This window comes from Carcharhinus amblyrhynchos, chromosome 2 (genome assembly GCF_965287045.1).
Source record: "Carcharhinus amblyrhynchos chromosome 2, sCarAmb.v2.hapA, whole genome shotgun sequence".
Classification (NCBI taxonomy): domain Eukaryota; kingdom Metazoa; phylum Chordata; class Chondrichthyes; order Carcharhiniformes; family Carcharhinidae; genus Carcharhinus; species Carcharhinus amblyrhynchos.
In genome coordinates, this window is record NC_137325.1 from 32882037 (window position 1) to 32895388 (window position 13352).

The following is a 13352-nucleotide window of genomic DNA, read 5'->3' on the forward strand; positions in this document are numbered from 1 at the left end:
GGCGTTGGACTGGGGTAAACACAGTAAGAAGTCTCACAACACCAGGTTATTGTCTGGAGACAACACACATCTGTTTAACCTGTGCTTGATGCTTTCTCCACTCACACTGTCTGTACCTTTAAGACTTGATTATCTGTAAAGGCTCGCATTCCAATCAAATTGAGTTTGTGCCTTTATATGCCCTGTTCGTGAACAGAACTCCCACTCACCTGACAAAGGAGCAGCCAGTTCCAAAAGCTTGTGGCTTTTGCTTCCAAATAAACCTGTTGGACTTTAACCTGGTGTTCTAAGACTTCTTACTGAGCTAGTTAGGAAGCCAGGGAGAAGTTCTAAAAAAAACTTCAATTTTCCTCATTTTCCAATCCCTGTCTCATGGTCAGATGGTGTTTCACTTCATGCTTTTATATAAATCAAGGCAGAATCATTGAATGGTTGACAGCACAGACGGCCACTCGCCTGTCGTCTCCACACCAGCAATTCCAGAACAGCATCTCAGCTAACACCTTTATTAAATAATGAATAAAGCAACTCAAAATTGCAACTTTGCTTTGACAGTATTACTATCAAATTAAAATAGGATAAAAATTTAAAGCAAAACAAATTAAAGGCTGAATTAGATTTCATTCAGGAGAGGACTGTAGGAATGGGGAATTCTGTTACAAGTTGCTATTGAAGCAGATGCCATGAATTATTTTAGAGCCAGAGTTTTGCAGTATGGAAAGAGGCTCTTCAGCCCATCTTGTTTGCACCAGCCATCAAGCAAATATTTATTCCAATCCCATTTTGGAGCACTTGGTACGTAGCCTTGTATGCTGTGGCATTTCAGGGGTTCATCTAAATACTGAAGTATTGTCAGAGTTCCCACATCTACCATCCTTTCAGGCAGCAAGTTCTAGATTCCCACCACACTCCGGGCGAAGGAGTGTTTCTGCACAACTCCTATAAACCTCTTGCCCCTTTACTTCCATCTATGCCTCCTGGTTATTGATCTCCTTCTTAGTGGAGCAAGTTCCTTCCTATTTACCCTATTGATGCTCTTCATAATCTTATACACTTTAATCAGGTCCCCCCTCAGTTTTCTCTGTTCCAAGGAAAACAGCCTATTCAGTCTCTCTTCATAACTGAAACACTGCAACCCAGGCAACATTCTGGTGAAATTTAAAAGGAAAATTAACTAGTTCCTGACGAAAAATGTATTTGAGTGGGGTGGGTTTCGATGATTTCACTCTAAATATTATTCCAAATTCAAACAACACTCATTTTGGTTGGGACACCAAGAGGTTTCTCTCTCTGCAGCATGGTTAAATCAGGAGCGCTCCTGTATCTCCTTAGTCTGGCTGCACCAGAGTGGCAAGGGGGTCTGGCAGTGGCAGCGGGGGTCAGGACGCAGCAGGGTGGGGTGGGGGGTTTCGGATGCACCAGGATGGGTTGGGGAGGGTCTGGATATGCTAGGGTGAGATGGGGGAAGGGGATCTGGGCAGGATGAATGGGGGGGAACAGACCGACGTACGTGCCAAGGTGGGGCGGAGAGATTGGCACACGCCAGAGTGGGGGGAGGAGTGGAATCTGGACATGGCAGGGTTGGGGGGGGGGCTCCCGACATGTCAGGGTGACGAGGGAGTGTGTTCTGGACATGCCAGAGTGACGGGGAGGGTCCGGCAGCGCCAGAATGGTGGCCGGGGGGGGGGTGTGTGTGTGTGTGTCCGAGAAGCGCCTGTGTGGGTGGGAGGTCCACATGTACCAGGGCGGTGGTCCAGACATGCCAGGGTGACAGAGGGGGCTCTGGATGCGCCAGGTAGGCAGGGCAGTCTGGAAGCACCAGGGAGATGGGGGCAGGGGGTTCTGGATGCACCAGGGTGGGGTGGGGTTGTAGTCCAGAAGCGCCAGGATGGGGTGGTCTGGACATGCCAGGGTGAGGTGGGGTGGGGTCGGGTCTGGATGCACCAGCGTGCTGGAGAGGGGGGTGTCCAGACACACCAGGGTGGCGGGGAGGGAGGCCGGGACACGGCAGGCTGGCAGGAAGGGGTCCTGACCTGCCAGGCTGCCGGGGGGGCTGTCCAGATGAGTCAGGGTGGAGTGGGGGGGCCCAGATGGCGGTGAGGGGGGGTCCATACACGCCAGGGTGGGGCGCAGCGGTCCGGATGCCCCAGAACGGCGAGAGGAGTCCGGGCGTGCCAGGGTGGTGGGGAGGGCAGGTCTGGGCACCACATGGTGGGGGGTCCGCCTGCCGGGGTGGCCCACGCTTGCCAGGAGGGTTTGCACGTGCCAGGGTGGTGGGAGATCCACACACACTGGGACAGTGGGTGTGGGTGTCCGCACCCACCAGAGCGGCGACAAGGGTGGTCCACACTCGCCGGGGTAGCCGGCGGGGGGGTTTGCACGTGCCCCAATGGCAAGGGGTCTGTACACGCCAGGGCGGTTGGGCCGGGGGGGGGGGGGGGGGGGGCACCTGTTGGGGTGGTGACAAGGGTGGTCCGCACCCCAGGGTGCTGAGGGAGGTCCGCATATGCCAGGGTGGAGGGGGTGTCTGCACACACCAGGTTGCCAGGGGAGTCCACAGGTGACGAGAGTGGCAGAGGAATCCACTGGTGCCAGTGTGGCGGGGGGGGGGGGGGGGGGTCTGCACATGCCAGGTTGGGAGGGGGGGTCTGCATGCGCCAGGGTGGGAGGGGAGTTAGTGCACGCCAGGATAGGCGGGAGGTGCAGACACGACAGGGTGGGAGAGGAGTCCGGACTTGCCATTCCGAGTGTGCCATGAGGGGGGGAAGGGGATCCGGACACACCTGCGTGAGGTAGATGTCTGGATGCACCGGGGAGGGGTGGGATGGGGGTCCTGATGTGCTAGAGGAGTGGCATCCTAACACATCCTGATGGACGGGCTGGCGCTGTCAGGGTGCCGGGCTGGCTGGCGCTGGCAGGGTGCCGGGCTGGCTGGCGCTGGCAGGGTGCCGGGCTGGCTGGCGCTGGCAGGGTGCCGGGCTGGCTGGCGCTGGCAGGGTGCCGGGCTGGCTGGCGCTGGCAGGGTGCCGGGCTGGCTGGCGCTGGCAGGGTGCCGGGCTGGCTGGCGCTGGCAGGGTGCCGGGCTGGCTGGCGCTGGCAGGGTTAGGGGTTTTACCTGCGATGCGGTTCAAGGTGACCCAGTAATGCTCGTCCGGGCTGTACGTGTCCCGGGACCACTGCAGCAAGTCCTGGGCCCGCGGGTCGCTCAGCACGAAGTTGACGAACTCCCGGGTCAGGGCGTAGTACGCGGAGCCGAAGTAGAGGGTGAGACCGTGCGGCACCCCGGCCGCCTTCCTGCGGTGGGTCTTGATGACATACGAGTGCCCGGGGGAGATGTACTCGCGGTGGACGTGGCTGGTCCTGGGCTTCATGTGCTGGGGCTGCAGGATGCCGGGGGTGATGTTCTTGCCCTTCCAGCGGCCCTGCAGGAAGCGCACCAGCTCCCGGTTGGTTTTGAGCGGGTAGTCCTGGCCGCACAGGTTCAGCACGTACTTCCAGCGGAGGCGGCCGCCCGCCAGCTCCCGCATACAGTTAATGTCGGCCTGCAGGCGGGAGAAGCCGCCGTACACCACACTCTCGCTGCGGGCCGCCACGAAGACGTTGTGGAAGCAGGAGGCGAGCTGCTGGACCCCGCGGCGGAAGGCCGCTGAGGTCTTGTTGTCCACGTGGATGCAGTAGATGTTGTGCGGGGCGTAGATGGCCCTGAAGAGCCACTCGAGCGTATCCAGGTCCTTGTGCACGGCCAGGATGAAGGCCAGCGGGAAGTCCGCCTCCTCCCGGGACAGCGTCCGGGTGATGTACGAGTGCGAGGCCCGCAGCCGCGAGCAGTTGAGCGGCCGGCCGGCCCGCAGCTGGCTCTCGATCCCGGCCTCGGCCTCGGCCCCGGCCCGGTGGAGCTGCTCGCACTGGGCCCCCAGCAGCAGCGCCGCCGCCTTGCCCTGGAAGAGGGCGGCGCACAGCTCGTCCGGGTAGTCCCCGCAGCCGGCACAGTCCAGGCCCCAGGCCCGGGGCTCGGGCCGCCGCACTCGGCCTGTCAGGTAGATGCACAGGCAGACGGCGGCGCTGACGGTGGCGCACAGCAGGAAGCTCCACTTGGCCGCGTTCATCTGCCTCCCCTCAGCGGCCCGCTCTCAGCCGCTGCCTCCCCTCGGCTCGGCCCATCCATCAGCCGCCAGCCCGCCGCCTCTGGGCGCTCCGGCCCCTTGCCTGTCAGCCCTGTAATGGCTGTGCCCACACTGACAACACCCCCCACCCACACAGACACACTGCCCCACCCCCCCAGACAGACACACTGCCCCACCCCCCCACCCACACAGACACACTGCCCCACCCCCACCCACACAGACACACTGCCCCACCCCCCCAGACAGACACACTGCCCCACCCCCACCCACACAGACACACTGCCCCACCCCCCCAGACAGACACACTGCCCCACCCCCACCCACACAGACACACTGCCCCACCCCCCCACCCACACAGACACACTGCCCCACCCCCACCCACACAGACACACTGCCCCACCCCCACCCACACAGACACACTGCCCCACCCCCCCAGACAGACACACTGCCCCACCCCCACCCACACAGACACACTGCCCCAACCAGACACACTGCCCCACCCCCCCACCCACACAGACACACTGCCCCACCCCCCCAGACAGACACACTGCCCCACCCCCACCCACCCACCCACACAGACACCCTGCCCCACCCCTCCCGACACCCTGCCCCACCCCCCCACCCAGACACCCTGCCCCACCCCTCACCCACACCCTGCCCCACCCCCCCACCCAGACACCCTGCCCCACCCCTCACCCACACAGACACACTGCCCCACCCCTCACCCACACTGACACACTGCCCCACCCCTCACCCACACTGACACACTGCCCCACCCCCCCACCCACACTGCCCCACCCACACAGACACACTGCCCCACCCACACAGACACACTGCCCCACCCACACAGACACACTGCCCCACCCCTCACCCACACAGACACACTGCCCCACCCCTCACCCACACAGACACACACACACACACTGCCCCACCCCTCACATAGACACACCTCTCACCCACAGACACAGCCCCACATTGACACACGCCCACACGTATACATTGACACACCTCCCTTCACGGACACATCCACCCAAGATGCAGAGATGCCGGCGTTGGATTGGGCTAAACACAGAAAGAAGTCTCACAACACCAGGTTAAAGTCCAAATCAAATAAACTGGTTGGACTTTAACCTGGTGTTGTGAGACTTCTGACGACGTCCACCCAAGCCGCACACCCTCCAACTCCCCCTCCCACACAAACTGATACACACACTCCCAGCTGGACACATCCCCCACATGCGCACATACACACCACCCATTCAAAGCTCCGCCACCACCCACCACCCATTTACTGCTCTGCCCCGCCCCCACCCATTTACTGCTCTGCCCCGCCCCCACCCATTTACTGCTCCGCCCCGCCCCGTCCCGCCCACCCATTTACTGCTCCGCCCTGACCTGACCCGCTCCCCCACCCATTTACTGCTCCGCCCCGAACCGCCCCCCCCACCCATTTACTGCTCTGCCCCGAACCGCCCCACCCACACATTTACTGCTCCGCCCCGACCCAACGCACCCCCCCACCCATTTACTGCTCCGCCCCGACCCGACCCAACCCACCCCCCACCCATTTACTGCTCCGCCCCGACACGACCCGACCCACCCCCCCACCCATTTACTGCTCCGCCCCGACCCGACCCACCCCCCCACCCATTTACTGCTCCGCCCCGACCCGACCCACCCCCCCACCCATTTACTGCTCCGCCCCGACCCGACCCACCCCCCCACCCATTTACTGTTCCGCCCCGACCCGACCCACCCCCCCACCCATTTACTGCTCCGCCCCGACCCGACCCACCCCCCCACCCATTTACTGCTCTGCCCCGACCCGACCCAACCCACCCCCCCACCCATTTACTGCTCCGCCCCGACCCAACCCACCCCCCCACCCATTTACTGCTCCGCCCCGACCCGACCCAACCCACCCCCCCACCCATTTACTGCTCCGCCCCGACCCAACCCACCCCCCCACCCATTTACTGCTCCGCCCCGACCCGACCCAACCCACCCCCCCACCCATTTACTGCTCCGCCCCGACCCAACCCACCCCCCCACCCATTTACTGCTCCGCCCCGACCCGACCCAACCCACCCCCCCACCCATTTACTGCTCCGCCCCGACCCACCCCCCCCACCCATTTACTGCTCCGCCCCGCCCCGCCCCGACCCACCTCCCCACCCATTTACTGCTCCGCCCCGCCCCACCCCCCCACCCGTTTACTGCTCCGCCCCGACCCACCCCCCCACCCATTTACTTCTCCGCCCCGCCCCGACCCACCTCCCCACCCATTTACTGCTCCGCCCCGCCCCGACCCACCTCCCTACCCATTTACTGCTCCGCCCCGCCCCGACCCACCCCCCCCACCCATTTACTGCTCCGCCCCGACCCGACCCACCCCCCCACCCATTTACTGCTCCGCCCCGACCCGACCCACCCCCCCCACCCATTTACTGCTCCGCCCCGACCCGACCCACCCCCCCACCCATTTACTGCTCCTCCCCGACCCATTTACTGCTCCGCCCCGAACCGCCCCCCCCACCCATTTACTGCTCCGCCCTGACCTGACCCGCCCCCCCCACCCATTTACTGCTCCGCCCGACCCACCCCCCCACCCATTTACTGCTCCGCCCCGACCCAACCCAACCCACCCATTTACTGCTCCGTCCCGACCCGCCCCCCCACCCATTTACTGCTCCGCCCCGACCCCCCACCCATTTACTGCTCCGCCCTGACCCGACCCACCCCCTCACCCATTTACTGCTCCGCCCCGACCCGACCCACCCCCTCACCCATTTACTGCTCCGCCCTGACCCGACCCACCCCCCCACCCATTTACTGCTCCGCCCCGACCCGACCGCCCCCCCCACCCATTTCCTGCTCCGCCCTGACCCGACCCGCCCCCCCCACCCATTTACTGCTCCGTCCCGACCCGCCCCCCCACCCATTTACTGCTCCGCCCCGACCCGACCCACCCCCCCTGCCATTTACTGCTCCGCCCCGACCCACCCCCCCACCCATTTACTGCTCCGACCCGACCCGACCCACCCCCCCACCCATTTACTGCTCCGCCCCGACCCACCCCCCCACCCATTTACTGCTCCGCCCCGACCCGACCCGACCCACCCCCCCACCCATTTACTGCTCCGCCCCGACCCGACCCACCCCCCCACCCATTTACTGCTCCGACCCGACCCACCCCCCCACCCATTTACTGCTCCGCCCGGACCCGACCCGACCCACCCCCCCACCCATTTACTGCTCCGCCCCGACCCGACCCACCCCCCCACCCATTTACTGCTCCGCCCGGACCCGACCCGACCCGACCCACCCCCCCACCCATTTACTGCTCCGCCCCGACCCGACCCACCCCCCCACCAATTTACTGCCCCGACCCGACCCGACCCACCCCCCCACCCATTTACTGCTCCGCCCCGACCCGACCCACCCCCCCACCAATTTACTGGCCCGACCCGACCCGACCCGACCCACCCCCCCACCCATTTACTGCACCGCGCCACCCCCCCACCCATTTACTGCTCCGCCCCGACCCATCCCCCCACCCATTTACTGCAACGCCCCGCCCCCCACCCATTTACTGCTCCACTTCAACCCAACCCACCCCCCCACCCATTTACTGCTCCTCCCCAACCCCCCCACCCATTTACTGCTCCTCCCCAACCCCACCCACCCCCCCACCCATTTACTGCTCCTCCCCAACCCCCCCCCACCCTCCCACCCATTTACTGCTCCACCCCCCCCACCCCACCCCCGACCCATTTACTGCTCCTTCCCAACCCAACCCACGCCCCACCCCATTCACTGCTCCACCCCTACCCACCCACCCCATTCACTGCTCCACCCCTACCCACCCACCCACCCCATTCACTGCTCCACCCCTACCCACCCACCCACCCCATTCACTGCTCCACCCCTACCCACCCACCCACCCACCCATTCACTGCACCATCCACCCACCCATTCACCCATATCCAGATAGGATGCTTTCTATGGTGCATCTGTAAATATTGATGACAGTTATAGCAGACATGCTGAATTTCTTTAGCCTTTGGAAAAAGTAGAGGCATGGTGGGCTTTCACAACTATAGCATCGTTGTAGAGGAACCAGGACAAGTTGTTGCTGATTTGAATACCTAAAATTTGAAGCTCTTGACCATTTCCACTCCATCCCCATTGATACAGACAGGGGTATGTCCTCCCGTACATTTCCTGAAACTGATGACTATCTCCTTTGTTTTGACATTGAGGGAGAGATTATTGTCGTTGCACCATTTCACCAGATTCTCTAAATCTTTCCTATACTTCATCTCATCATTGTTTGAGATCTGACTCACTATGTAACCAGAAAATATGAAGAACTTGGTTGAAATATAAAATAACATTGTTTCAAAGCATTTTAAAAACATGAAATAAAATATAAAAATTTGAAAGAAATCATTTGTTATCTACAATATGTGAAATTTAATAATTATGTGCTGTATTGCTTTGTTGCTGTTTTGTTTTTACTGGCATTACAATTTTCAAGAGTTTTTTAAAGTATATTTGTTCATGGGATGTGAGCATCACGGACAAGGCCAGCATTTTTTGTCTATTAGTAATTGATCTTGAGAAGGTGATGGTGAGTTAACATGGGATCATGTCCGAAAATAGTTTATGAACCATTGATGTAGTCCTTTGCATCGCTTTGCATGTACATAATCCAGCAAGGTCATGTTGTGTTGTTAGTTTAGATATCATCCTGTGTTACATGCACTAACTGCATTGAATGATGAGGTCACCTTTTTCTGATTTGATGCAAATACATTGGTCCGATGGTAAGAGAAGATAAACAGAGAGAAGATAAATGTTTCTACCCACTTGAAATTCAATAATTCCACCCAGTTTGAAATGGCATGAAAGTATTTGCACTTTACTAGGGATCATAAAAAATACTTTCACACACGATTCCTTGTCAGAGAAAAAAAATCAGATTTTGGTTTGTCTTAGAATTACAGAATCCCTACAGTGTAGAAGGAGGCCATTCAGCCCATCAAATCTGCACCAACTCTCTTGACAGAATATTTTAACCAGGCCTACCACCCTGTCCCATCCCATGGCTCGTCCATCTAACATACATATTTTGGGGAGCTAAGGGGCAATTTATCATGGCCAATCAACCTAACCTGCACATCTTTGGACTGTGGGAGGAAACCAGAGCACCAGGTGGAAACCCACACAGACACAATGCGAATGTGCAAACTCCACACAGACAGTTAGCCAAGGTCAGAATTGAACTGGTGCTATGCTAACCCTGTACCACCATGCCACTCAGTGGTCACTGAGTTTCAGACCTTTTTTTCTTTGGCTCCTCTTACCCCTGCTTAAGGCCAAACCAGTGTTTTACCAATTTATCCATCGCCTTTTGAATTTCTAGACCAGGCTTTTTCAAAGTGGGGGTTGCAACCCACAGGTGGGTCGCAGGATGTTGAAAATGGGTTGCTGAATAAATTCTCACTGTCCTTTAAACCGATCCTGTTTAAAAAAAAACAATGTTCTGTTTATAATGCACATTTTGTATAAGGCATTTGACAATGAGGAGTTCTCAGATGATGACAAAAGTTTAGTATTGCCTGATACAATTCAAGTTATGTGCACTTTTTGGAAGGAAAAGGTAAGAATTAGGAGAGAGGTGTATTTTTAAATGTTTTTTTTAAATCCTGTTTAGATTGCGACTAGCAGCAATACCAAAGATTGCCTGGTCAGTGGACTTTGCTTGGATGTTGAATTTTCTGCTGTGAAGGCAGGCTATAACTTCAGAGTTTTACAAGCATAGTCATTATCTCACAATCTTCGTCATTGGGGGCGATCTTCCCAAAAAAATTCTAAGTGTCATAAAAGTCTGAAAATGGGAGTGTTCCACACAAGTTCAGCACTGCAATCTTCCCACAACTGCAAGCTTTTCACCGGTGGGAAGTGGGGGCAGAACCCAAGTAAACCGGCGCCCCAAAATCCCAATGAACTGGGAGAACCCCTACCCCCCCATCCCCTATCTTAACCACAGGCACACCTTTGGTGCTAATCAGGCACTGCCAGGGTGCCACAGTTTTCTGGGTACTGCCTCACCAGGCCCCTGACTAGCTGGGGGCTTCAAAGCCCTCTGATTCCTCCCCAGATTGGCCATGCCGCCTAATCTCCGCTGGTGGAAACCAGTACTGATTCTTGCTGGCGTGTAATGGACACTCAAGTATGATGGAGTTTGTGTAACTTGATAAGAGTTCTAAGATTACTGTTACACTAGCCCTAAAGCCGGCACTGTTGGTGGGTCACTGGATAGTTACGGTGACGATAATGTGAGGCATACATTTTCTACCAGTTTCCTTTATGTTGCCAAATTGCTTATATGGGAAACTGCAGTGCAATGATGAAGGTAAAAGTTAGTCTAATTAATTTTGCTGCATTGGACATGGCCAAAGGCTCCAAATTTCCCTGTGATTTCTCCCCTGTGGCCCATTTTCACTGCATCATCACATTCTGGCCCTATTCCTGCCTATCTCAGAGTGGCCATCACATTCCCTGAAATGTTTGTTCTCCCCATCTCAAGGCTTAATTCCAGGTCTTTTCCTCTTTGTCCATCTGCTGCTCGATAAGCAATGTTACCCATAAACAAGGGGTGAATTCCCATATCTATGCAGACAACATCCAATTCCGTCTCCCCATCATCACCCTCAACACTAACTTCTCTGTGAGATGCAGGTCAGCCATAAACCTCTCCAACTGAATATCAGGAAAATCTCTTTGACCTGAATTTTTTTGGATGGCAGGGTTTCCTATTCCACCTGTGCATCTAATGACTGCAGATGGGACTTCCAGCTGCAGTCCCTCTCTGGTGAGCTGACAACCTATCTAATTGGCAGCAACTCTCTAGTCTCTGCAGAGACCAGAGCTTCAGTGGACAGAAGAGCAACTTCAGGAAGAAGGCTGAGTGTAAGTCTCGGGACCGGAGGACAAGGTAAGTTTAAGGGATCTCAGGATGGGGGGACCACAAGGCCGGTGGTCAGAGATGAGGCTGGCAGGGGAAGGGAAGTCCTGCGTTCACGGGACCTAAAAGGGTGCTTGAATTCAGAAGGGGGCTTCTGATGGAGGTGCCCGAGAGCTAAGCCAGTTCATTTTTGGGCAATCCCCAAACCAAGTCAAGCCTCCTGCCAGCCTAAAATAGATGGGGAACAACCTTTAAGTGGCCAATTATGGATCACTCAAGGGCAAGGGTCTCAACTGGAGGAAGAGTGACCATCCTGTCCTTTCCTCCCCATCTGCCTGCCCCTACTCCCAAAAAGAAAACCTGCTAGTAAGGGAGTTGAAATTCAGTCACCTGTCATAAAACTTGCCCCCTATGGTCTCATTGCACCCTCCCTCCGACCCCACTACCCTCCTCCCTGCTTGCTCACACACTGCACCTGAGTGAATCCTCAACGCTTTGTTTCAGACATTAGATACCTAACCTAACCCACTGTGCTTCTTCCAAGTGGATTCCCTGTGGAGAAATTCAGCACGCTGTTGCTGCAGGACTCCACTGACAACCTACTGGGATTCTGATTCTCTCATGCTTTCCTTTTCTGGTGTCTTTATCTCCAGTGTAAGGATAGGTGTTTGATGGCCAGTGCAGACACGATGGGCTGAAGAGCCTCTTGCTGTGCTGTACAACTCTATGACACTTAATTGACCCTAATGTGGCTTGAAAGCCAGTTCCCTAATCTGTAACTTTTCTGGGCATTGATTGCTGCTGGATTCTCCATCAACTTGTTCAATGTTCTGTGAACCTATTGAACTTTGAACGGCTTTGTAAGTCTACAAATCCCTTTTTTGGTATCGTTTTCATGTGATATCCCAGCATGTTCAAGGTAGAGTTGATTCTGAAGAGCCCCATTTACCCAGCCTATAGTTGTGGCATAGGGATCTTCTATAGATCCCATTAGTCACTCCCATTCACTGCAAAGTAGCTACTACTTAGCTATTACTTTGCAGATCATGGCAGTGGATTCTTTGCCAATATAGCATTTTGTATGAATACATACAACTCATGGACAGTACATCACAAACAAAATTTACGATCATTGGTAGGCCCTGTAAGATCCAAACCCATAGACTGTGCAAAGGGGGCAAGAGCCAGACAGTTTCCTTTCTTATTCATCAGAAATTAGTCATTGTGGGGAAGGTCAGTGTTTTTTGCCCAGTTTTAGTTACCCTTTAGAAGGTAGGAATAAGCCATCTTCTTGAACTGCTGACTTGGGGCTGAGGACAACTTGGTGATATACTAAGTCATTTCGGAGTGAAACTAAAAGTCAACCACATTTCATGGGTCTAGAATTACACAGGTCAGGCCAGGTAAGAATGGCAGATTTTATTTCCATGAAGGATATTTATAAAGCTGATGGGCTTTTACAACAATCTAGCAGATTGATGAAATCGCCATTGTCGATCCTAGCTTTTTATTGCAAATTTAATCCCACGGTGGATTTGAACTCATTCCAGAGTCCTGGCTCTAGATCACTAGCATAACACATTCACATTGCTACCATTATCTACTATACTACCATATCTGTACCCATGACCAGTAGGTGCTACGATATATAAGCAAATATCACATTCTTCATCACAATGGATGGAAAATTACAAGAAATGTGCTGCCAGCAATTAAATAATAATGTGTTGTAACTGCTAAGTCTGCACAATAGGCTGCTGTGTTAAAATGCATTGAGATTTGAGGTCATTATGTAATACGAGAAGCAGTATAGAATGTGCTCAGTATCTCTTTACGGACAGCAATCTGTAGCCAGTCCCAGGTATACATTTTTCTTTCAAGTGCATCAACTGAGAATTAAAATTAACCAAAAAAAATTGTAGAGTGACACTTCATATGTCAAAATGGAGTGTAATTTGTATAACTGGTAGAAATTCCAGGGATATTTAAATTATTAATTTAGCCAGATCTTACCATATTTATTCAACATCCTAGCAGACATGGTGATGAGAGAGAGAGACACCTGTTGGATACAAAGATGGGATACTGGTTGGTGGGCAGTGAGTTTGACATCTTTGATGTGTTAATGACATTATTCTGCTCTCACACTGAGTGAAGGAGTTGGAGTTGGTGCATCATTTGATCATGTCTCCTGGTCAATGCTGACATTTATAGTATCACAAGTAGGCTTACACTGCAATGAAATTGCTGTGAAA

The 13352-nt window shown here is 55.3% G+C and overlaps 1 protein-coding gene across 5 annotated transcripts in view; it reads right to left on the reverse strand.

Annotated features, from left to right (window-relative positions):
• The window catches only part of LOC145353433 (N-acetyllactosaminide beta-1,6-N-acetylglucosaminyl-transferase-like), a 57296-nt gene extending 53080 nt beyond the window's left edge, over positions 1–4216 (reverse strand). For all 5 annotated transcript variants that reach the window (XR_013888702.1, XR_013888701.1, XR_013888703.1 and 2 more), the window contains exon 1: positions 3116–4216. Coding sequence is in view for 1 of the 5 variants with exons in the window: in XM_080204207.1 (XP_080060333.1) it covers positions 3116–4106 (991 nt within the window). In the remaining 4 variants the exon portion in view is untranslated. The remainder of the gene's footprint in view (positions 1–3115) is intronic.
• Between the last annotated feature and the right edge of the window lie 9136 nt (positions 4217–13352).